Source organism: Hypanus sabinus, chromosome X1 (genome assembly GCF_030144855.1).
Source record: "Hypanus sabinus isolate sHypSab1 chromosome X1, sHypSab1.hap1, whole genome shotgun sequence".
Taxonomy (NCBI): Eukaryota; Metazoa; Chordata; class Chondrichthyes; order Myliobatiformes; family Dasyatidae; genus Hypanus; species Hypanus sabinus.
The window spans coordinates 35,889,715-35,915,360 of record NC_082738.1 but is presented as its reverse complement, the minus strand read 5'-3'; the positions used below and the strand labels follow the sequence as shown (position 1 = coordinate 35,915,360).

Below are 25,646 nucleotides of genomic sequence, written 5' to 3'. Positions count from 1 at the left end.
CTGGCAGATGGATAGTATTGAGGAAAGGCTCTGTCAGTTCCTTTAGATGGACTTAAGAGATCCCAGGACACTATTTCAAGAGGAATTATGTAATTCTCCTCAGTGTCCTGCAGCCAATGTTAATCCCTCAACCAAACTAGTATTGTCAGTTTAACTGTCTACTTGTTCCCTATTGCTCAGCTTATCTGCAAACTAAAAACAATTTTTTTTTTACTTCTAACATCGGTTGAGCTGAGATCTTGAAAGGAGGCAAATACAAGTTTTCTTTTTCCCGATGACTAACTACTGAACAACCTTTCTTTGAAGAGAAAAATTAGCCAAGCATCTAAAATGTATTACAAGTTTGGTGCAGCACATAGGTGCAATCATAAAGAACACACACCAGTATTTACTTTCTTAGATAGTTAAGGAGGTTCGGCTTATCGGCTTAGAACATTATAGTAAACTTCTACAGATGTATCCTGATTGGATGTATTACAGTCTGGTATGGCAATTCGAATGCACATGAATATAAGCTGCAGAAAGTAGTAGACTCTTCCCAATATATCACAGACACATCCTTCTCCATCACTGGTAGTACCTACAGGAGGCACTGCATAAAGGAGGCAAGATCCATCAAAGATCTCCACCATCCAGGCCATGTCATCTTCTCAATGATACCACTGGACAGGAGAATAGCAGCTTGAAGTCCTACACCACCGGGTTCAAGAATAGCTGCTGCCCTTCAACCATTTGATTCCTGAACCAATCAGCACAACCTTAATCACTACCCTAGTACAGCAACACTTTGACCACATTGTGCCACAATGGACTTCATTTGTTCTGTTCTAATTGTGTTTTTTATTGTATAATTGAATATAATTTATGTTCTTCAGATAATGCTGCTTATCTGATGCTATGCACCTGTGATGCTGCTGCAAGTAAATTTTTCACTGGGTGTACTTGTGCATGTGACAATGAACTTGATTTTGAACTGGCAGAAAAGAACAAATTAGAGTTAGTTTCAAGAGTCCCAGTATAGGTACAACAAACCAACTTACTCTGTGCTATTATTTGAATGCTTCAAAGATCAGCCAACAGCATAATGGAGAGGCCTTCCCATTGGACCAGCAATGAGTAAATGACACAGCTGGTTAAATCCCAACAATGGGCTTCCCCAAGGGCTGACTCTGCCAAAAAGTGTTCGACTGTCCTGGAGCTGGCTGCACAGTGTGTTTACCTGTGTAAACCCTCTCCTACTGGGGAAACAGAAACTCAAATTTCTCACTTAAATTGAGAGTACAGTTCTGTGGGCCTCTGCCTGAGTGGCCAACCCTCACAAGCTCTCAGACGACTGGGGGAGATGTTCAATCCGTTCTTCAGCTAATGCATGAAGGTTTCCCCATGGAGACTTCTCACCTTTCACCCTTAGCCCATGACCTCTGGTTGTAGTCCACCTAACCTCAATGGAAAAAGCTTGTTTGCATTTACCCTATCTATACCCCTCTAATTTTGTACATTTCTATCAAATCTCCTATCAATCTTCTATGTTCTAAAGAATACAGTCCGAACTTATTCAATCTTCTAAATAACTCAGGTCCTCCAAACCCGGCAATATCATTGCAAATTCTCTCTACACTCTTTCGACCTCTTACATTTTTCCTGTAGGTAGGAAACCAAAACTGAACACAATACTCTTAATTGAGCTTCATCAACACCTTGTACAACTTCAACATAACCTCACACCTCCTGTACTCAATACATTGATTTATGAAGGCCAACATGCCAAAAGCTTTCTTTACGACCCTATCTACCTGTGGCACCACCTTCAATGAATGAATGTACCTGTATTCCCAGATCCCTTTGTTCTACCACACTCCTCCGTGCCTTACAGTTCACTGTCTAAGACCTACCCTGGTTAATCCTACTGAAGTGCAAAACCTCACATTTGTCTGCATTGAATTCCATCTGCCATTTTTCAGCCCATTTTTCCAGTGGATGCAGATCCCTACGAAGCCTCAATAGCCTTCCTTGCTGTCTACTAATTCTTGGTGTCATCCGCAAATTTGCTGATCTAGTTAACTACGTTATCACCCAGATCATCAACATGGATGACAAACAACACAGGAACCAGCACCGATTCCCTGCAGCACTCCACTAGTCACAGGCCTCCAGTCAGAGAGGCAACCCTCCACTACCACTCTCTGGCTTCTCCAACAAGCCAATGTCTAATCCAATTTACTGCCTCATCCTGAATGCCAAGTGAATACTAGGTAGTATGATAGAATAGAACCTTCTAAGGCAATGAAGCTGGATCCAACCCTCTTGTTCACAACACTGGGGACAGGCAGAACCTCAGTACACGATGATGCTAGAAGGCCATCCCTCAGCCTCCTTCATTTGAGACTGTTTGTCCTGGAGTGAAGGAGGCCGAAGGATGGTCTTATAGAGTTCAGTCTTTTTCTGAGGGTAAGAAAGTATAAAGCTAGAGGGCAGAGGTTTAAGTTTAGAGTGGAAAGATATAAAGAGGAATTGAGGTGCAAGTCCTGCTTGGTGGCGCAATAATATCAGCGCCGGACTCCGGAGCGAAGGTTCCCGAGTTCAAATCCAAGTCAGGTTGAGCGGCAAGCTAGCAACTCGGCCTCGTAAAAACAAGAATAGCTTGCTACGGAAACACCGTCATGATGGTGCCCCGATAACTCCACTGCCTAGTTAAGGGCTATTCTTCTTCTTCTGAGGTGCAAGGTTTTCACACAGAGGGTGGTAGGTATGTGAAAAAAGCTACCAGAGTAAGTGGCAGAGAAGGGTACAACTATGTTTAAAAGACATTAGGGCACCTATACAGATAGGTAAACTTTAGTAGGATTAAGGGACACAGGCAAATGTGAGTAGCTCAGGAAGGCAACTTGCTTGGCATGGCTGAGTTGAGCTGAAGAATCTGTTTTTATGTTGTAAAAATATGATTCTGACTGCAAGTTTGCATTTCCAGAGAATATGCATAGCTTGATACAACCAGACACAGTGCTGGCCAACATAATGTGAGTTTCTATGGGTACATTCTCTCCACCATTTCTCAGAGGCTAGCACTTACTTATTTATATCATTTGCAACTTTTTTACTTGTTCAGTATTGTCAGCAGCATTCACTGGCAGATAGATCCTTGTGCTGGAAGACCAATGTGCTTCAGGCAGAACAAAGTACATCTTCCAAGGGGTTGATGAATTTCTAGCAACAGCTGAGGTTTGTCTCAGCATGCATATCTAGGAACAGCCCGTAGAACACAGGGTAGTTATTTCCTATTGCAAATTGCCTCTAAGCTGAGACAATTCAGAAGTCATTTAAGGGTCAGCCATTTTGACATCATTCTGGAGGTGCATGAAGACCAGACTAGATAAGAACAAGATGGCTTCTTAACCACAATTTAGGGGTTTCATAGTCAATATCACACACCTTTTAGTCAGAGATTTACTTAATTCACTACATTTAATTTCTCTAGCTGCCTCAGTGGGTTTTGAACGCGTATCTACTCAATAGCAGTCCGGTAGCAACAGATGGACTCAGGCAGGATCATCAAGCAACAAGCTCAGTTCAGGACTGGATGATCTAGTTCAGTGAGAGGCAGAATATGGGATTGTTGGAAGGAGCACAGTGCTTGGGGTGGTGGGGGATTGTCAAAGATTGTAACCCGAGTCATCTAGATACTTAGCCCGAGCTCATGTAAGACTGAATGAGTTTGTGTCAGGCAGGAAGCCTGGAGGTGTGACAGTAGTGGGGTGGGGGGGTGGTAGCAGGAGCAGGAGACTGAGCAGGAATGCAGAGTTTGACTCCATTTCTGTGCCAAGGGGCAGGGTGTTGTTGGGGTCCAAGATATTGTCCTTCCCAAGATATTAGACAGCGAAATGTTTTCAGAAGAATTGTCCATGATGGAACTTGGGGAAGACAATGCTAAAGCCATTATTGGTGGGAGTCTAACTATTCAGTGCTTACTTCATTTACCTGAAAAAACAAAATATTTGGTAAAATAATGAAAAATATCAATAATTCTGCTGACCCCCTCAAAGTAACTGTTACAAATTGATCTCTCTGTCCCACAGTCAGAGAGCCCAGAGTGTTTTGGTTACTTGCTTTAAAAAACTTTTGTGGTAATTACATAAAACATTAAAACTGTCGAAATTTGATGGAAAGACTGCATGAAGGCCAAGCTAAAAATAAAGTCTTCAAAACAGCTAGGTAGCTATCAAAGAGCTAAGCTAAAGTGAACAGACTGTGTAAGGACCACATCCTCTCAAAAGTGAGCTTCTTAACCGCATCCTGTAAACTTTCTGAAAAAATCAATGTTCACTTTACAGCTGGGGAATATTTCATTCACTCCCTCCAGAAATTAATAAAAGAAAAATTTAAAATAACTCTATTTCAAACCTTGGCACAACACTATTGGTGGTCAGATATAAGAGTGTTTATATTACTCCAAACCACTTTAAGTAATTAGTCTTTCTGCCTTCATTTGGCAACTGCTCTTAGCCCTCACAGAAGCAGATTTTTTGTTACCCCTGCTGAATGTGGGTCTCCAGAAATGTGAAGGTCTCCAAGACCTAAGAATTACTCTCCCAGACACAGAAAGCAGTCTGGGGAGAAAAATCAGTGGAACATGAAATGAAGCATTGTTGAGGATCCCTACCAGCCATCCCACAATCTCTCAGACCCACTACAGTCAGGAAGGAGGCAATGAAACATCCGGACTAGGACTGCCAGACTGGGTAACAGCTTCTTCCCTCAAGCTGTGAGACTAATAAATGCCCTGTTCTGAGGTCTTGTTACTAGGACAGTGAGCTATTTACTATTTACTTGTGCTATGCACTTCACATGCATCTTGAATTATATTTTCTCAACTTATTTGGGGTAATATTTTGTTTTATGTGCTGAGTGTGATTTATGTGTAGGGCTTTCAGTACCGGTAACTGTGGTGTTAACTGATCAGGCTAACAAAGTGGCTTCTCTGTATTGTTATAATGAAATGGCTTCTCTGTAATGTTACTTAATGCTGCAATGGGTTTCTGTATCTGGAATGTTTGGGTTATGACTGCAGATGAGGGGTGAACTAACCAATGGAGAGTTGTTATGCTAACTTGTATGTGTGAGCTGAGCGGGAGTTCGTGGTCTATTTCGGGAGGCGAGCGAGGAGGACGGACGTGTGAGGAGCGGACAGCGGTTCCAGGGCAGCGGATACTGGACGTCGGCGGTTCGGACGGTGGCCAAAGGCTCGGAAGGTTGTTGTGGATGGAACCGGAGGCGTGAGCTCCAACGTATTAAAATATTATGTGCAGAAGCTGATAAACTTACTGATTTGGAGCCTTTATGTTATCTGTTTCTACTAACCCATCACTAAGAAATAACGATAACGTTGCAATTATTTACTCGCCTTTGGTGTATTGTCTGATACTTTGTGTTGCGAGCATGTACTGGGGGGGCATTACACCATATTTACACTGAAGTATTGCCTATTGGCGGGGTGACGGTGGTTCACCTTAGGCGAAAGGGGGTAAACTGGGGGCACGGATGCTACATATGTATTGTGGATGCACCATGGTGCAAAGGAATGTTGTTTTGTATATATCTACAATCAGATGACAATAAACTTGAACTTGACACTAGAAGGGTGGTCCATTTCCATTGAACACTGGTGATTATAATGGATATAAAGATTGAATCAGCAGAAAAGGGGTTGGGTGGGGCATCAGGACCTCACATGCTGTGTCTGCGGGGATATATCTAACTAGTGTTGGAAACTACAGTGGCACAAAGTAGAAAAGTCCCTGGCATCATCTGTGGCCAGGAACTGGTGAAGTAAAGGCAGAACTAAACATGCAAGACTGGAGTTGGTAGGACCCATCCAATTTCCTCATGTTTTGTTTCCGTAATGACTTCAGCCACATAGCCGATCTTTACATACAAGTGTAACACCCTGGGACAGGTTTCACTGCTAATGAAATGGCCTTTCTGTAGAAGCAGTGTTAGGGTTATGGTTAAAGATAACGGGTGCTTTGGAAAGTGAGCTGGGTCTCTTGTTCACACTGTATATGATTAAAGGAATTGTATTTATGTGTGCTGTCTGTTATTCTGGGCACTGAGTTGTAGCAGGGTGGCAAATTACACAGCAACCACACAAACCGAGGTTTGGGGTGGGAGAGCTGTCTCAACCTCACAGATTTGGCGGGACCAGAGTGTGTATTCCCTAGACTTGCGCAACCAAAGAAACCAGCGGGGTTTTACAAGTCTAGTCGATGTATGCTTCAAACTCCTCCTCCAAGAGGAGAGCTGACAGACAATCCTGGCTCAGTCTCCCACTCCAAAGGGGCCAAGCCATAGGCACAAATTTGTATATTGTTGCATGAGCTCTAATGAGGTAGGTCCATAAAGGAAGCTCCCTGCTCAATGACCTGATCTGGTTATCAGTGGGTAGCATTCTCACCTCTGATTCTGAAGGTTGTAGGTTAGGTCCCACTCCAGAAACCACAGCATGGAAATCTAGATTGTTACTCCAGTGCAGTGGGGTTTCTCACTGCGCTGAGGGAGTGCCATGGTGGAGGGGCAATACTATGGGCGTGCCACACTGTGGAGGGGCAGTGCTGAGGGATGGCCACACTGTGAGAGGGGCAGTACTGTGGGAGGGCAATGCTGAGGGAGGGTCATACTGTGGAAGGGGCGTTATTGAGGGAGGAGTCAGTGTACCATGCTTACATGGAATGTGAGAGGTTGCAGCCCCTCTTTTGAGTTTTCAAGGGGCTGCTGCTGAGGTTCTGGCTGCACTTCAGTCCCGCACTCCTCATATACGGGCACCCAGTTTGGAAGGGGTTGGGACGTGAGGTGGATCTCCTGGTGGGCTTGCTCCTCAGCCTGGCCAAGATGACCATTTGCGGGTCTAGGAGGTGAAGGGTGCCTCCCAGGCCAACTGCTTGCCCCTTTTCCCAGGGTACGTTCGTACCCGGCTGTCCTTGGAGAGGGAGCACGTGGTTGCGGCGGGCACATTGGGGACTTCTGTGAGCGGTGGGGCCCCTGGGGTATTGATTGTTTTATATACAGTAGTAACCATATTTTAATTTGAATATACTTGCTGTCTTGTAAATATTGTCTGTACCTTGTGTATATGTGTTGTAAATAAACTTCTATAGTTTTGTTTAAAAAAGGGAGCGTTACTGAGAGCTTCAACTTTGCTAACATAATATGTAGCACTTCAGCTAACACATTTTCGGACTAATGACACATCAGCAGCCTACTACCTCATAAAAAAATTGTATCAAATTTAATAAATGCATCAACTTCAAATCTCTGATGATTTTTTTTTAAACTTATTCGAGTGATAATTTTCCTGCTAATGATTGCTTTCAGTAGCTGCCAAACAACAGCAGTAAACTGACTGACATCTGGTAGTTGGTAGGTTTTTGCATCTTCTTTTGAATAAAGTGGTGTACTTCTTCTGTTGCAGATGAATCAATTCTAATTATCACGATGCCTATTTAGGTAAAAGCCTGAGGCAATTTCATTTAACGAGGAAGTAACCCATATTTTGGTTCTTCTTTGCTTGAACCCTTTGTACTGGCTACTAGCTTTCTGAATAATGAACAAATGGTCGTTGACAGTGTGTATTTCAAATCCAAGAGACAGCAAGGTATCTGCCTTCATTCACACCCTTCAGAGCATTAATATATTTGCATCAGGTCCATGTTCAAATGAAAACCGTGTATTTATATAATGCTGACATATGAGACCGCAGATGCTGGAATCTGGGGGGATAAAGTCGTTGGAAGAACTGAGAAGGTCGGGCAGCATCAGTAGAAGGAAACAGACAGTCAGTGTTTTTAGTTGAGACCCTTCATGCGTCCAGGTAAACGAGCCTGACCCAAAATAGACAATAGACAATAGATGCAGGAGTAGGCCAATTGGCCCTTCAAGCCAGCACTGCCATTCACTGTGATCATGGCTGATCATACACAATCAGTATCCCGTTCCTGCCCTCTCCCCATATCCCTTGAGCCCGCTATCTATAAGAGCTCTATCCAACTCTCTCTTGAATGCATCCAGAGACTTGGCCTCCACTGCCTTCTGAGGCAGAGCATTCCACATATCCACCACTCTCTGGGTGAAAAAGTTTTTCCACATCTCTGTTCTAAATGGCCTACCCCTTATTCTTAAACTGTGGCCTCTAGTTCTGGATTCCTCCAACATTGGGAACATGTTTCCTGCCTCTAGCTTGTCCAATCCCATAATAATCTTATATGTTTCAATCAGATCCCCTCTCATCCTTCTAAATTCCAGTGTATACAAGCCCAGTGGCTCCAATCTTTCAACATATGACAGTCCCACCATTCCAGGAATTAACCTTGTGAACCTACGCTGCACTCCCTCAATAGCAAGAAAGTCCTTCCTCAAATTTGGAGACCAAAACTGCACACAATTCTCCAGGTGTGGTTTCACCAGGGCCCTGTACAGCTGCAGAAGGACCTCTTTACTTCTATACTCAATTCCTCTTGTTATAAAAGCCAGCATGCCATTAGCTTTCTTCACTGCCTGCTGTACCTGCATGCTTACTTTGAAAACATTCACCACCCCACACAGATGTTGTCTGACCTGTTGAGTCCCATCAGCAGGATGTTTTTTTAAGCATTTATATAGTGCCTACTTTGCGCCAAAATTGGCAGTTTTTGTCCTAATTGTGTTCTTTCTTGTAAAAATTGTTTAACTAACTTTTTTCTTGTGAATGTTGCTTATTTAATGCTATGTGCCTGTGATACGGCTAGAAGACACCTGTACATGTGGTAATAAAGTCAATATCAACCTCCGCACACTTCAAAGCAGCTGGTGTAGTGCAGGAAGCACTGCAGCCAAATTGCACACAGCACAGTCCCACAAAGTGATGACTAGATCTTCTGCTTTTAAATCCCTAAGTATTGACCCAGGGTCCAAAACTTCTTCAAGAAATGTTGTAGGATCTTGTGCATATACCTGAGACACAGGACTAGCACTCTGTGGGTTGGTAACTTTTTGGATAAAACAAGCTGCTGCAGGAACTCAGTGAGTCAGACAACAGCTGTGGAGGCAAAGTGATAGTCGATATTTTGGGGCGGGTCTCTGCATCAGGACTGAGTGTGTAGAAGGGAGTTAGCCAGTGTAAAAAGGTGGGAGGGAGGGGGTGAGGCAGGCGATAGGTAAAACCAGATGAGGAGGGGTTGATGGGAGATAGAACCATTTACTGCACTTGATACAAGTCAAGGGTGAAGTCTGAGTCGTATGGTCCTGTGGCAAACTGTACCAGAGAGGCACACTTATAATTAGGCAGTGACAGCATAAGCGAAAACACAATAAATGCATTTGCAAGTTTGCAACCATTCAAACCCTTTCTCAATTATGTAGACAGGTCAATAAACAAGCTAGTGTTCACCATATGCCCAGAATCAACTTCCTAAAACACAGGATTCAAATTCCAGAATCCCAGGTAATGTAAACTCAATTTGATTTATCTGGTTACTGCAAACCCCTGGAAATGGTACTGAGGGAAAAAAAAGCTTCTTTAGTTAAAGTAAAAAATGTGTAGGTTGCTCTTGGCATCTTAGGTCAAGAGTTTATTTATACAGTTCCACATCCGTGCAGGGAATCAGCTAGGCAGCAGCAGGAGCCAGAAACAAATGCTGTGAATTTCTCCACATTCCATTATGGACCATTTGTGACAATGTGAGCCTGCCCTGGGAAAGACAGTGTGGAAAACCCATGGCAAAGTTAAAGACCAATTTTGTTGTTTGGTTGTTTAAAGCTTCTATGAAATGTCTTGGGACATTTTTTGCCACATTAAAAGTGCTTTAGAATGACAGAAAGCTTATAATACAGCCAGAGGCTGCTAAGCCTATCACATTGCACCAGTTATCTAAATGCCACCTTCCAGCTCCAGCTTCATGTACGTGGAGGTTATGGCTCTTCATGTACACTCCCAAGTACTGTTTAATAAGATAGAAGTTTCTGCTTCCACTATCTTTCACAGTGATAAATATTTCCTCGTGTTCTTTTGAGAATAAAGGCAAGGATAGCAGGTTTAGGGAGCCTTGGTTTTCAAGCCTGTTTAAGAGAAGGTGGTGTGTAGCAGGTATAGACAGCAAAGAACAAATTAGGTACCTAAGGAGTATAAGAAGTGCAATAGAACACTTAAGGAAATCGGGGGGGGGGGGGGGGCTAAAAGAATGTATTAGGTTGCTCTAGCAGACAAGGTAAAGAAGGATCCCAAGGACTTCTGCAGGTACGTATATTAAGAACAAAAGGACAGCAAATGGCGAAATTGGTTCTCTTCAAGATCAGAGTTGGTCATCTATGCATGGAGCTGAAGCACATGAGGGAGATCTTAAATGGATTTTTTGCATCTGTATTTACTCAGGAGATGGACATAGTGTCTATCAAAGCAAAGCAAAACAGCTGTGAAGTTATGGACCATATGCGGATTACCGAGGAGGAAGTTTTGCTATCTTGAAGCAGTTTCAGGTGGATAAATCCCTAGGATCTGACAAGGTGTTCCCTCCAGCTTTGTGGCAGGCTAGTGCAGAAATTTTAGGGGCCCTAGCAGAGATATTTAAAACATTCTTAGCCACAGGTGAGGTGCCAGAGGATGGGAAAATACCTAATGTGGTTCCATTATTTAAGAAAGGCTCTAAGAATAAGCCAAGAAATTATAGGCCAGTAAGCCTGACCTCAGTAGTGGTGAGGTATTGAGAGCTACTATAAGGGACCAGATATACAAGTATTTGTTTAGACAAGTACTGATTAGGGATAGTTAATATGGCTTTGTGTATGGTAAGTTGTGTCTGATCAATCTATAGAGTTTTTTGAGGAATTTACCAGGAAAGTTGATGAGGGAAAATCATGTTGTCTACATGGACTTGAGCAAGGCTTTGGACATGGGAGGTTAGACAAGAGGTCAAGTGGTTTGGCATTAAGGATGAGGTAGTAAATTGGATTACTTGGCTTCATGGGAGAAGCCAGAGAGTGGTAGTAGATGGTTGCCTCTCTGACTGGATACCTGTGATTAGTGGAGTGTCACAAGGATCGGTGCTGGGTCTGTTGTCGTTTATCATCTATATTAATGATCTAGAGGATAATGTGGTTAATCAGCAAATTTGTGGATGATACTAAGACCGGGGGCATTGTGGACAGTAAGAAAGTACTAATGTCAGAGGGAGGGAGCACTGCCCTGCCTATGGTGCTCTCCTTGAGAAGAGGTGTTATCACAAAGCTGCACTCACTGACAATACTTCAAAGAAGAACAGGAAAATTATCGATGGTGCTCATTTCGGGTTACAGACTGTTTGTGGGAGCTTGCTGGGCATAAACAAGCTGCTGTCTTTCCTACTTTGCAATAGGGACTGCATTTCAAAAGTACTCTGTTTGCTGTCAAGCACTTGGCAATGGTCTGAAGGGCATAAAAAGATGCTATAGAAATTTGCCCTTCTTTCAACATATTAGGTATTCAGCAGGCTCAAATCGAAGTTGTCAACTCCTGAAATTTTCATCTCCCTCCCTTCCTACCTCCTGGCAGTCAGACTCTATACCAGCTCTTTTAAGAAAACTTGTCAAAGAAGCTGGAAAGGAAACAGTCCTTTTTTGACATTCTGATGATTTCCTGCTTGGAGGCCCAAAAGATTAATCTTTCATTTCTCAAGACTGTGGGACATTCTCAAAGAGCTGGCAACCAAATTCATTGTGTCCTGAAAAGTGTTTATTTGGTCTCTTCCATTTCAGCGAATGATAAGGTCTAAATGATTTGTAATGTGGAGTCAATAAATTCGTAGCTCCTGCCATTTCTATCCACTCCCTAACCACAGGTTGAAGGGATTAGGACATTGTGGAGTGGCCCATCGGTAGAGGGGATCAGGGTGGTGCAGAGTGGGGGAGGGTTGTCAAGGCTGAAATGTCTTCAAACAGGACTGAACAGAGGACATCCCAGATGTGGCTCTGGGATGTCCTCTGACTCTGTGGCTGAGGGAGATTCCGGGCCACTTTGCTCACCAGAGCTGAGTCCATTTGAATCAAGGGATTAAAACCTAACACTGCATGGGCGTGATTATGTGGCATTGGACCTGAAGGGTCTGTTACTGAGCTGTAAATTTCTAAATCTTGCTAAAGGCACAGAGAAATGTTGTCTGAGGCTACATCCACATTAGACTGGATAATTTTGAAAACGCCGGTTTCGTGTAAAAACGATAGGCGTCCACACTGTGCGTTTTTGAAAATCTCTATCCACACTGAAACGGAGATTTCGGCGAATCTCCTCCTCCTGCGCATGTGCAGGATACATCTACCGAAAACAAGCGACATGCTTGGTGTCAAATCTCGCTGTGAAAGTGCACGTTTGTGTAGCTACAGACTAGAAAAACTTAAAACGACGGGCAGCTGTTGGCTCTTGCGCAGGAGAACTTAAAACTAAAAAAAAACAAATACTGGAGCGTACGGTGGCAACTGACTGAGTTCACGGACAGATTGACCCGGCTGATGGCAAACATTGAAAAAACTGACTAACTCTGTTGCATTAATAAAGCACCTTGTTAAATGTATAAAACATGTCTGTGTCAGTGTTACCTTGTATTTCCATACGATGTTACACATCTACTGTCAGGGAAGAACTTGCATAAGTAGGTAAACCACCTTCATACGAGCAAGGACAGAAAACGGCAAAGTGAGTACAGTATACTTATTTATTCAGTAAGTTATGGGTCAAAGTATTTGGCGAGTACATTTCTAACTCTTCAGGCTTCAGTCTCGTTGCCGTCTGTTCTGAAATTGTTAGGTTGCGTTCAAGAAAACAATGAAATGGCGCGCTGCCGTCTCACAGCGTTTTCAGATTTCTCCGGTTACCCCGTCCACACTGATCTGCTCGAGCAGCGTTTTCAAAAATAACCCACCCTGGAAAGGATTTCTGAAAAGCTCCGTTTTTGGGGTACGAAATCGCCATTTTAGTGTAGATGGAGGGTAAAAACGGAGAGAAAAAGCTTTGGTTACAGATTTATCCGGCATAGTGTGGATGTAGCCTGAATCAGGGTTGTTGCACTTGGGCTAGTGAAGTGGCAACTTGTTAATAATGGCCAACAGCTAATCAAGCTTAATGCTTAATCAATTAGTCTCAAAATATTCTTTGTGAGGCCATTGTGCTGTTAATTGGCCTCAATTGGTATCTCATATTTCAACCACAATAATGGATCTTTCTTCTGAATGTATCATTCCCTCAAGGCCTCCAGGTTAGAAATATTGAAGTAATTAAAATTTAATAGATTACTAATACTGTGCGTGTGTGCATGTTTCATGTTAAATTTACAACGGGGAGCACATATTTGCTTTATGGTTGATGACCAAATTAGTGGCACCACTAAGGGTGGTGCCACACTGGAAGGCAGCCAACTCCACAGTAGGCTAACTCTTCCACAAAGTACACTTAGGGGGTTTATACCCAGTGAACATTCGGTGGATATAAAAGAAACCTCCACTGTGTAAAGATAGCACCGTTCCTGGATGAGAGAATCAGCTGGTGAATTTCCTCATAAATGCATAGACAATGGGAGGCACACTTTAATAGCTCTGCATTTCTTTCCCTCCCAAACAACTGGGTACTTGCGCTGGGCAATATCGTAGGCACAACTAAATACATGGGGGGCACTGGATGTGACACCATGATTTATACAGCCCACCCCCCCCCCCCACTCCTTAAGTAGTCTCAGCTACAGGTCATCAACAGCAATAGACCATTCCATTTATTTAGGCAGCATAGGCACAGGAGGTTCTGCAGATGCTGGGAATTTTGAGCACCACACGTAAAATGCTGGAGGAGTTCAGCCAGGTCAGGTGGTATCTATGGCAATGAATAAACAGTTAATGTTTTGGGTTAAGACCCTTCATCAGAATTGGAAAGGAAGGGAGCAGAACCCAGAATAAGAAGGTGGGAAGAGAGTAATTAACATCTTTTCCCGCAACCATTCCACTATCTGCTCTGGTGCTCTGGTTCCCATCCCACTGCAACTCTAGTTTAAACCCCTGGTGCAGCACTAGAAAACCTTCCATCGAGGCTACTAGTCCCCCTCCGGTTCAGGTGCAAACCATCTCTTCTGTACAGGTCCCACCTTTCCTGCAAGTGAGCCCATTGATCCAAAAATCTGAAACCTGCTCCATCTCCTTAAACATGTGTTACACTGTATGATCTTCCCATTTCTGGCCTCACTAGCATGTGGCACAGGTGGCAGTCCTGAGACTGCAACTCTGGAGGCCCTGCCCTTTAACTCAGCACCTAACTCCCTGTACTCACTTTGCCAGACCTTGTCACTCTTCTGTCCCATGTCATTGGTACTGAGACCACAACCTCTGGCTGTTCACCCTCCCACTAAAGAATGGGATTAGCTGGGATCTGGCCAGTGGGAAATGTGCCTGGGGACCTGCTCCAAGGAAGAGCAGTGAAAGATTTGGGCCATTATAATATTTATCTGCTTTCTGTAGATGTCGTAGTTTCTTCCACAAATTTTGACCCATACGGTATTGAACAATGTAATCACATTTAAAAATACAAAATCTTAAGTCCAAGGTAACAGCTTTTTTTCTGACAATCACAACACACCCACTATTATCCCATTTTGACAGTGGCATCTAAAAGGATGAGAATGCCAAAGAACTCAGAAAAATTAGGGCACTGACCTTCTGGAGACTCATCCTGGATGTAAGTGCCAGTCAGGTAGCGATGGACGAGGGCGGATTTGCCACTGTGCAGGCTGCCAACCAACCCCTGCAAAGAAACCAAGACATTAGAGAGCAAACACGAGGAAACCTGCAGATGCTGGAAATTCAAGCAACACACACAAAATGCTGGTGGAAAGCAGCAGGCCAGGCAGCACCTATAGGGAGAAGCAGTGCTTCTTCCTGTAGATGCTGCCTGGCCTGCTGCTTTCCACCAGCATTTTGTGTGAGTGACATTAGAGAGCTTCTAGTTGGAAGTAGCTCCACTCATAAGTATTATCCCAGGGCTGAGGGGTTGTATCTATCGAGGATGTGAGTGCAGGGTGGGTTTCTCTTCTCTTGGAAAGAGAAGGCTGAGGGGTGATCTAATAAAGGTGTTATATTATTTATTCGTTTTAATAGGGTGGACACACAGATGTTTCTGTCTGTGAAAGACCAAAAATGAAGGCCATAAATATTGGGCTAGCAACAATAAACACAATAAAAAATTGAACATGAAACATAGACATGTTGTGCTGACTGATATAAACCTACTCCATGGTGAATCTAACCCTTCCCTCCTACACAGCCCATAACCCTCTATTTTGCTTACATCCTTGTGCCTTCATCTTAAGAGTTAAATGTCCTTATTGTATCAGCCCCTGGCAGTGCGTTCCAGGCACCTACCACCCTTTGTGTAAAAAAACTACCTCAGACATCTCCTCTGAACGTTCTTCTACTAACCTTAAATGGATATCTTCTGGTATTGACCATTGCCACCCTGGAAAAAAGGTGCTGGCTATTCACTATGCCACTTATCATCTTGTATACCTCTATCAATTTGCCTCTCATCCTCCTTTGCTTCAAAGAAAAAAGAAAAAAGAAAAACCTTTCTTCATAAGATGCACTCTCTAATCTAAGCAACATCCTGGTAAATCTCCTCTGCACTCTCTCTCAAGCTTCCACAGCTTTGTTCCTTTAATGAGGCTACCAGAACTGAACGCAATACTCCAAGTGTGGTCTACCCAGAGTTTTACAGAGTTGCACTTTACCTCGCAGTTATTTACTCAATCCCTCAACTAATGAAGGGCAACATACATATGCTTTGTGAACTACCCTATCAGCTTGCATGGTACTTTAAGGAATCTACTGATTTGGATCGAAGATCCCTCTGTTCCTCCACACTGTTAAGAAGCTAGCCATTAACCTTGTATTCCACCTTCACGTTTGATCTTCCAGAGTAAATCACTTCACACTTTTCTGGATTGAACTCCACCTGCCACTTCTCAGCCCAGCTCTGCATCCTGTCTATATCTTGTTGAATGCACAACAACTTTCCACATTGTCCACAACACCACTTAGCAATCTGAAAACTTACGAACCCACCCCTCTACTTCGTCAACAGGTCATTTATAAAAATCACAAAGGGAAGGAGTCCAAGAACAGATCCCTGCGAATACCATTGGTCACTGACCTCCAGGCAGAATACAGTCCATTTACTACCATCCTCTACATTCTATGGCCAAGTCCGAATCCATGCAGCCAAGTTTCCCTGGACCTCATGCCTCCTGACTTTCGGGATAAACCTACTAAAGGGAAACTTGTCAAACACCTTACACCACCACATCCACCGCTCTATCTTCATCAATGTGTTTTGTCATCTCCTTGAAAAATCCAATCAGGCTCACGAGGCTCCATTGCATAAGATCCAAGAAGGCTGCAGGCATGAACCTCCCCACCATCAAGGACAACTTCAAAATGTGGTGCCTCAAGAAAGTGTTATCCATCATTAAGGTCCCTCACCAACTGGCCCTCTTCTCATTACTAACATCAGGGAGGAGGTATAAGAGCATGAAAACCCACACTCAACATTTTAAGAACAGCTTCTTCCCCTCCACCATCAGATTTCTGAACAGTCCATGAACATTATCTTGCTATTCCTCTTTCGCACTATTTATTTATTCATTTTTTTGCTGTAACATAGCATTTTTTATGTATTGCATTGTACCACTGCCACAAAATAGCAGATTTCACGACATATGTCAGTGATAATAAATCTTGTTGGGTCGGCACAACATGGAGGGCTGAAGGGCCTGGACTGTGCTGTAGTGTTCTATGTTTTATGGTTCTTCAGATTCACAAAGACATGCTGACTGTCCCTAACCAGACCTTGCTTCTCCAAATGCTTATAAATCCTGTCTCTGAGAATCTTCTCCAATAGTTTGCCACCATGGACGTGAGACTCACTGGTCTATAATTTTAATTGAGGCGAAATTTCACCCAAATTCTGAGGAATATGTACCTGGCAAACAGCAGAGATAGATTTATGGGGAAGCTGAGTGAGAAAATGGAGCAATAACATTACTTTTTGTTTATCTTTACTTCTTGCCCCACCTCATTCTAAAGACCGCCTTTTTCACCTTCTTTCCCCAATGCAAACTTTCAAAGTGATTTCTATCAGCCAGTAGTTTGTGATTTGGATCACAAGTACGGACCATACACTTGCCTTCAGGCCATCAGAAGGGTCATAGCTGAAGTGGTAACCGTTTGGAAAGTAAGTTCACTCACTCTGGCTTTTTTCTTTGCACCTGTCATCATTCTGCACCATCCAGTTGCCGGACCGATAATGAGATGAAGTTCACATCATGGGATATATGCTCTGATCGCTTCAAAACAGTGTGGACACATTTTTCACACAACAGTAATGTTGTAACTTTTAATACTATCTAATTCCTTTTCTGTGCAGACTTTGGTTCAGGACCGGCTGGGTCAGATTCTTGAGGGCTGGGTTTAGAATCAGAAGCTGAAGTCATTGCAAACTCGACTCCGCTTGCCTAGTACCTTGAGGTGAATGCGATGCTTTAACAGAGTGTAAAGAGGGGTGTGCAGCCTCTCCCAACTAACCAACACAAAATACAGTAATCAAAGCCCAAGGAATAGAAGGATATAGTGCTAATATGGGCAAATGGGAATGGTGTAGATGGGCAAGAAAAGGTTGGTATGGGCACAGTGGGCCAAAGGGCCTATTTCTATGCTGTATGACTCTGAAAGCAGTGAATAATTTCTCAGTTCTGGGTGAATCTGGTGCAGAAACGTGCAAGTTCTGCAGAAAGAAAAACAGGATATGGCCAAGAGATAATGCTCCCGCTCTCTCTTTTTTGTGACATTTTAGTGATAGGTTAACTAGTACGTGCACTCTCTTTATCTACAGTCGAGAGATACGTCTGGCCACCTTTATTTCTACGTGGTAATACTGGCTGCAGTAACAGAACTAGGCACTGCAGAGAAGATGAGTCAAACAAAGCTACTGCTCATTGCAGGGCAATAAAATACAAATTAATATTGCTGAAGGCAAGAATTTCTGGTGCTTACAGGACTGTGTAAACCGGCTGAAATTTGCTCCCCTGAAGAAGACACACCGGTGGCTATAATCCTTTAGAAGTTTGAGAAGATTTGGTCTGTCATCAAGTACTCTAGTAAATTTCTACAGATGTACTGTGGAGAGCATTCTGACTGGTTACATCACCATCTGGTATGGAGAGGCCACTGCACAGAATTTGAAAATGCTGTAGAAAGTTGTAGATTCAGCCAGCTCCCCATCATCCAGGAAATCTTCAAGACGGCGGCATCTGTCATGAAGGACCCTCACCATCCAGGACATGCCCTCTTCTCATTTCTAACAACAGGGACAAGGTACAGAAGCCTGAAGATGCACACTCACCATTTTAGGAACAGCTTTTTACCCTCTGCCATCAGATTTCTGAATAGATAATGAACCTATGAACACTACCTCGTTATTTTGCACCATTTATTTATAGGATTTTTATGTCTGCTGCTGCAAAACAACATATGTCAGTGATAATAAACCTGATTCTGATTCTGGAAACTCTTCGTCATAAAGTGATCATGCTCAATCATCCATTTCACAACAGATACATTGCAGAGATGAACATAAACCAGTTGCCATCATGATAGCCTAAATAGTGCCTGCAGGTCCTGTGACTGAAGAGCAAGAAAACGGGACAAACTTACCAACCGGAGCTCTGGAACTGAGCGGCTTAAAGTCCATTCCTGACTGTTCACAAAGGCCTCTGAGGAGAACAGAAAGTGGCCAGGTTAGCATTGAAAGAGTCAGGAAAGACTGGATATAAATCACAACCTGAAAATTACACTTGAGAGATGCTCACATTTGCTATATCCCCATTAAAAGTCAGGGGGTAAATATAGTTCAAAAATCTTTCGAAGTTTTGTCTAAACTTTAAATGATAAGCAGTCATCAGTCACTGGGCAATCAGCCTTAGGTCAATGGTGGGAAAACATAAGATAGTAAGACATGGGAGCAGAATTAGGCTACTTGGCCCATCAAGTCCACCCACCATTCCATCATGACTGATTTATTATCCCTCTTAAACTCATTCTCTTTGCCTTCTCCCTCTAACCTTTGATACCCCAACTAATCCACCTCAGCTTTAAATATACCCAATGACTTGGCCTCCACAGCCATCTACGGCAACGAAGTCCACAGATTCACCACCCTCTGGCTAAAAGAAATTCTTCCTCATCTCTATTCTAAATGGACATCACTCTATTCTGGTCCTAGACTCCCCCACTATAGCAGACATTCACCGTTCAATATTTGATAGGTTTCAACGAGATCCCCCTCAGTCTTCCAAACTCCAGTGAGTACAAAGTATAAAGTACAAAATAAATTTATTATCGAAGTACATATTTGTCACCATCTACAACCCAGATACTCGTTTTCAATCCCAGAGCCATCAAATGATCTTCATACACTAACCCTTTCACTGTCAGGTTCATTCTCATGAACTTCCTCTGGACCCTCTCCAAAGACACACATCTTTGCTTTGATAAGGGGCTCAAAACCACTCACAATACTCCAACAGCAGACTGACCAATGATTTATAAAGCCTCAGCATTACATCCTCTCAAAATGAATGCGACCATTGCATTTGCCTTCCTTACCACTGACTCAACCTGCAAGTTAACTTTTAAGAATCCTGCACAAGGACTTTCAAGCCCCTTTGCTCCTCCAATTTTTCCCTTTTAGAAAATAGTCTATGCCTTTCTTCCTTCCATGAAAGTGCATGACGATATACTTCCCAACACTGTATTCCATCTGCCACTTCTGTGCCCATTCTCTTAATCTGTCTAAGTCCTTCTGCAGACTCCCTTCTTCCTCAACACTATCTGCCCCTCCACCTATCTTCATCTCATATGCAAATTTGGCCAAGAAGCCATCAATTCCATCATCCATATCATTGGCATATAACATGAAAATAGGTTGTCACAACTTCAACTCTTGCAGAACACTGGCAGCTAACCAGGAAAGGGTCACGTTATTCCCACTCTTTGCCACCTGCCAGTCAGCCAATCTTCTATACATACTCGTATCATACCATGGCTTCTTATCTTGTTTAGCAACCTTATGTGCAGCATCTTGTGAAAGGCCTTCTGAAAATCCAAATAAACAACACCCACTGACTCTCCCCTGTCTATCCTGCCTTTTGTTTCCTCAAAGCATTCCAATGGATTTGTCAGGCAAGATTTTCCCTCAAGGAAACCATGCTGACTTTGGCCTATTTTGTCATGTGTCTCTAAGTACCCAAAACCTCATCATTAATAATGGACCAACCACTGAAGTCAGGCTAACTGGCCTATAATTCCTTACCTTTTGCCTCTCTCCCTTATTAAAGAGTGCAGTGGCATCTAAAATTTTCCAGTCCTCCAGACCCTTCCAGAATCTTGTGATTCTTGAAAGATCTTGACTAATGCTCCACAATCTCTTCACCTCTTTCAGAAACTTAGGGTGTAGGCTATTGACTCTAGGTGACTTATCTATTTTCAGACCTTTCAGTTTCCCAGGCCCATTCTCCTTAGTAATAGTGATTACACATACTTCTGCCTTGCCACTCTCAAATTTCTGACATAATACTGGTGTCTTCCACAGTGAACACTGGCACAAAATATTTACTTAGTTTGTCCACTATTTTTAAAAATGACCTCCTTCTTAACACTAGCTACTTCAAATCATAAAGAACAGAGAGTGTCAATCCAGGTTAATGCTAATACTGTGTGTTGTGTGGGTACAAGGTCACCAACAGGGCTTTTAGCTTAATTTTTGTTTGCTCCATGCCACACACCCCTCTGTTTTTAGAAGAAACTGATTCTTAGATTGATCAGAATCTAAACTCAACTTTACCACAACTGCACTGTTTATTGGCAAGCAGCAGCCACTGGTACGGATGCTTGGTTGAACAGATTGGAAAAGGCTTTGACATTTGCCTTTTCATCTATAGTTTTACGGGATCTAGGCATTACTTTCGAGGCCAGCATTAGTTCTCGTCCCTAATTGCTCTCATGAAGATGGCAGTGAGCCACTTTTTTGAATGTTGGCAATGCTGCTGCTGAGAGAGATCCTGTATCCCAATTGTGAAGAAGTGTCATAAATTTCCAAGTCAAGATGGTGTGTAACCTGACCATAAAACCATCAAACATAGAAGCTGAATTGGGCCATTTAGACCATCAAATCTGCTCCACCATTCCATCATGGCAGATATATTATTCCTCTTAAAGCCATTCTTTTGACATCTCTTCATAACCTTTGATGCCCTGACTAATCAAGAACCTATCAATCTCCAATTTAAATATACTCAATGACTTGGCCTCCACAGCTATCTGTGGCAATGAATTCCAGAGATTCACCACACTCTAGCTGAAGAAATTCCTCCACATCTCTGTTCTGAATGGACATCCCTCTATTCTGAGGCTGTGCACTCTGGTCCTAGACTCTCCCACTATAAGCAATATCCTCTTCACATCCACTGTATTTAAGCTTTACAATATTTGTAACCATATAACCATTACAGCACAGAAACAGGCCATCTCAGCCCTTCTAGTCTGTGCCAAATGCTTACTCTCACCTGGTCCCACTGACCACACTCAGCCCATAACCCACCATTCCTTTCCTGTCCATGTACCTATCCAATTTTACTTTAAATGACAATATCAAACCTGCCTCTACCACTTCTACTGGAGCTCATTCCACACAGCTACCACTCTCTGAGTAAAGAAGTTCCTCCTCGTGTTACCTTTAAACTTTTGCCCCCTAACTATTTGGTAAGTTTCAATGTGATCTCCACTCACTTTTCTAAACTCCTGTGAAAGTCAAGGGACTTTTCATCAAGATGCCACCTGTGTAAAATGCTCCTTCAGTCGATAGCTTCCAGATAAATCGTGAAACCATATATTTCACTTCTTTTATGTCTTCTACGTTTGTTTTTCATCTTGAATGTGATTCTGGAACTGCTGAAGCCTATTTGCAGTTTGGAGATGGTTTTTGTGTTTCAGTGCTCTGCGGTCTCCAACGGGATTCTGAGAGGCAGAGGCAGCATGCGGGAACCTCATGGAGAGAAGGCTGTGAGCCGATGTTCAACTCCACTTTGCCGATTAAAGCTTCCATTATTTGGCTACTAAAGCAACGAGAGAGAATGAAACGCCAGCTGCCTGCCTTTTTATCGCTGAGGGATTGCTCTGCTGCCAGAGACTGCCTTTTTATCAGTGATGAGATCGCTTTGCTACAGAGAGGGGAGACCGCCTTTTCAATCACTGGTGAGATCAATCTGCCATGGAGAGGGGAGGCTGCCTTTTTATCACTGGTGAGATCACTCTGCTATGGAGAGGGAAAATGTTGCCCAGGTCTTCTGCATTTTGGATGTGGACTTGGACTGTGGACATTTTTTCAGTCTTAGGTTTTTTTGTATTCTGTGTTTTTCACCTGATCTTTCTCTTTTTTTAGTGTGTGGGGGAGGGGAGTTTATGTGCCTGTTCTGTGCGGGGAGGAGGAATTTGGGGGTTGATGATCATGCTGTCATTCCCTTCTTTTGTGGCTATCTAGAGAAGAATTTTACAGCTGTATACTTTGAGAATAGATGAACCTTTGAATACAGGCTCAGGCCCAGAACTTGAGAGGGAACCAGCAGGTGCTACCCTGCACCTGCTGCCTTTGTCTTACTTGATAGTAAAAGTCACAGGTTTGGGAAGAGCTGTTGGGTAAGTGACTGCAATGGATTTTGTAGATGGTTTACACTGGAGACTCTGTATGCCAGTGGTGGAGGGAATAAATGGATGGTGGATGGGGTGCTGATCAAACAGGCTAGCTTATACTGCAAGACGTTGTGTTTTAAGTGTTATTGGATCTGAATAAGTGCATGCGTGTGTGTGTGCGCTCACACGCAAGTGTGGTAAGTGGCCAGATAATCTATTTCACTGATATTCTGATGTCGTTTGAGGTGTTCATTTTGAACAGAAGAATGTAGAGAATGCTCCTGTTTGAAATTTTCCAATGAACAGGAACATATTGCACCATTCATGTCACTTGGAGTACTTCTGAAGTGTCATTGCTACTGTATTGTCAATAAAAAGGAGCCAATTAGCACCCCACAAGTTTACACAACACCGTGCTCAGAAACGGTTCACCGGTTTCAATAAGTGGTCACCTTTCTCGATAAATAGCGTGAGGTCTAATATTGGCTTGGCCAATAGGGCCAAACTCCATGCTCTTTTTCGGAAAAGTGCAGGAACATTTCTTGTCTCTTGAGATCAGAAGGGACCTTACTCAGTTTGACAGAAGATGGAGTTTCTGATGTTTTGGCACATCCACACTGTTACACTGTGAGCATCAGCCAAAGGTTCTGTGCTCATGTCTCCAGAGTAGGGCTTCAACCTTCTGGCTTCACAGGCAAGAAAGTTACTCGCTGAGCCATAGTTGTAGCATCGATTGTGCCATGAGGAAGAGACTGTAATCGCAAGTGTTCTTCACGTAACTGAACTAGAATCAAGTCTCAATTCCCTCAAAGAGGAGCATAATTGTGATTGGTAATGTTTAGTAAAATAGATTTATGCACCCTCTGCTTGGCACAGAGAGAGAGAGAGATTTATTTTCTAGTTCTTCAGGCATCAGACGATAAGATGCTGGTGCTTGTATTTTCACTGTAAGTGGGCAGCAAGTGCACTATAAACAGGAATAAGGTTTTTTTTAGTTGCATATAAATCAATTGACATCTAAAAGCTCCCATTATAACTTGGGCATACAATGAGGGATCTCAGAGAGTCTTTCGTAATCTTTAGGGAACAGAGTGAAGTTGAATTCTATTTATTTCACTGATACCAGAGTCTTAGACTAGTGAAGACAGATGAAAGGAAAGAGTCATTAAGGCACAGAAAGCATCCAGGACAATGTACTGCAGAGGTGAGGTACGGCAGATTACATGGAGTGCTACTCTCTGCATCCGACCTGGAAAAGCTTAGTACTACCATGGAGTATTTAGACTGATCAATACCTTCAGATTCTCACACAAAACAGATTCACTGAGCTCAGTGACAAATATTAATCTCTTGCTAGTGATTCACTATTTGAAAAGCTGAAATTTGTTGCAGTGTCCCAATTGCAGAAGTCATCAATCAATTTGAATGGAGTTGACCCAAAAAACAAACAATTTGCTTTCTTCATCTCTGCAACATAATTCCAGAGAAAGGGCCTTGCCAGAATGCAGATGTGGTCAACCTCTCAGAGGAGCAGGTACTTAAGTTTCATGTTGAATGCACAGAAGGAAGCTCTTTGCCCATAATGACTGCATAGTAAAACTGCCATCTTGGCACCAGGAATTGGACAAGAGCAGGATCAAACTCTACACATCCCACCTCACCTCCCGATCAGGCCTCAATATAAAGCCAGCAGCCTGCTGAGCAGGTAAATTCCTCCACAGCGGGGGGGGGGAAACACAGCTGCTTTTGTTGCTACTGACTTATGCAAGTGCACCTACGAATGCGCTCATGTACCGGTTGTCCTCCTAATATGGTCGGGTGGCTAAATTGGTAGTAGGTTGTGCAGCGGTTAAGTTACCTGATATAGCAGGCAGAGCTTTGGACGCTGATCCAGTGACATGAGTTTGAGTCCCACAATGGCCACTGGAGAATTTAAATTCAAGCAATTAAATACATCTGGAATTTAAAGCCGGTCTCAGGAAAAGTAAGCAAAATTACTATCAGACTGTCATATATATTTTAAAAAATCTGGTTCATTGATGTCATTCAGGGAAGGAGATCTGCCATCCTTACCCTATCTAATACTCCAGACCTATCAACGTGGTTGACTCCTAACCATCTCCTCTGATAGAGGGTAAGTTGAGTTGGACAATAAATCCCAGTGGCATTCACATCCTGTCAATAATTGCTTTTACATTTATAAAAATTATGCTCCTGATCATTCATCCCCCTTTTCCTATCACTCCATCACTGACAGTCAGACCATCAGTAACCTAGTCTTCAAGCTCAGGAGTCTCTTCCCTCAACCATTTCAGCTCTCTCTCCTCATTTCAAAACTCTCACTTTGATGGAGCTTTCAGTCATTAGCTTGGTATTTTCACACGATGTGGTATTAAATTCTGTTTGCTAACACTCTTATGAAGTCCAATGGGATGCTCCACTATGTTTAAGATGCTCTTTAAATTCACTGTTGCTAATTCATTCAGAGCTCACAATGGAAATCGAATGTCCTAGATTAAATAAAAGCATCTTGGATTTTTATTGTAGTAGCTCCTCTCTCAAAGATTACACGTTGAGTTCACAGGGTAATGATGAGAAATGGTTCAGATCAGTTAAATTCTAATGTATTCTGTTTTTGCATGAAGTATGGAAATAGCTTATAACAAAGACTCCAATTATATGGGCATTTACAGAGAGACGTGTGTGTTCAAGGCCCAGCTAGCAGTGCACCTGAACTCGTATATTCCACCAGAAAATGGCTAATACAAGGGAGCAAAATTTTAAGGTGATTGGAGAAAAAATATAGGGAGGATGTAAGAGATAGGTTGTTTTTTTTTAAGCTCGGAGTGGTAGGTGCATGTAACATGCTGCCAGGG

The 25,646-nt window shown here is 42.9% G+C and overlaps 1 protein-coding gene across 2 annotated transcripts in view; it reads right to left on the bottom strand.

The window, feature by feature from the left end:
- Window positions 1–25,646, bottom strand: part of LOC132384818 (arf-GAP with GTPase, ANK repeat and PH domain-containing protein 1-like) — a 210,046-nt gene that overhangs the window by 104,136 nt on the left and 80,264 nt on the right. For both annotated transcript variants that reach the window (XM_059956372.1, XM_059956371.1), the window contains exons 2-3: window positions 18,739–18,797; window positions 14,689–14,776 (exon numbers count right to left, since the gene is read on the bottom strand). In XM_059956372.1, coding sequence (XP_059812355.1) covers window positions 14,689–14,776; window positions 18,739–18,797 — 147 coding nt within the window. The remainder of the gene's footprint in view (window positions 1–14,688; window positions 14,777–18,738; window positions 18,798–25,646) is intronic.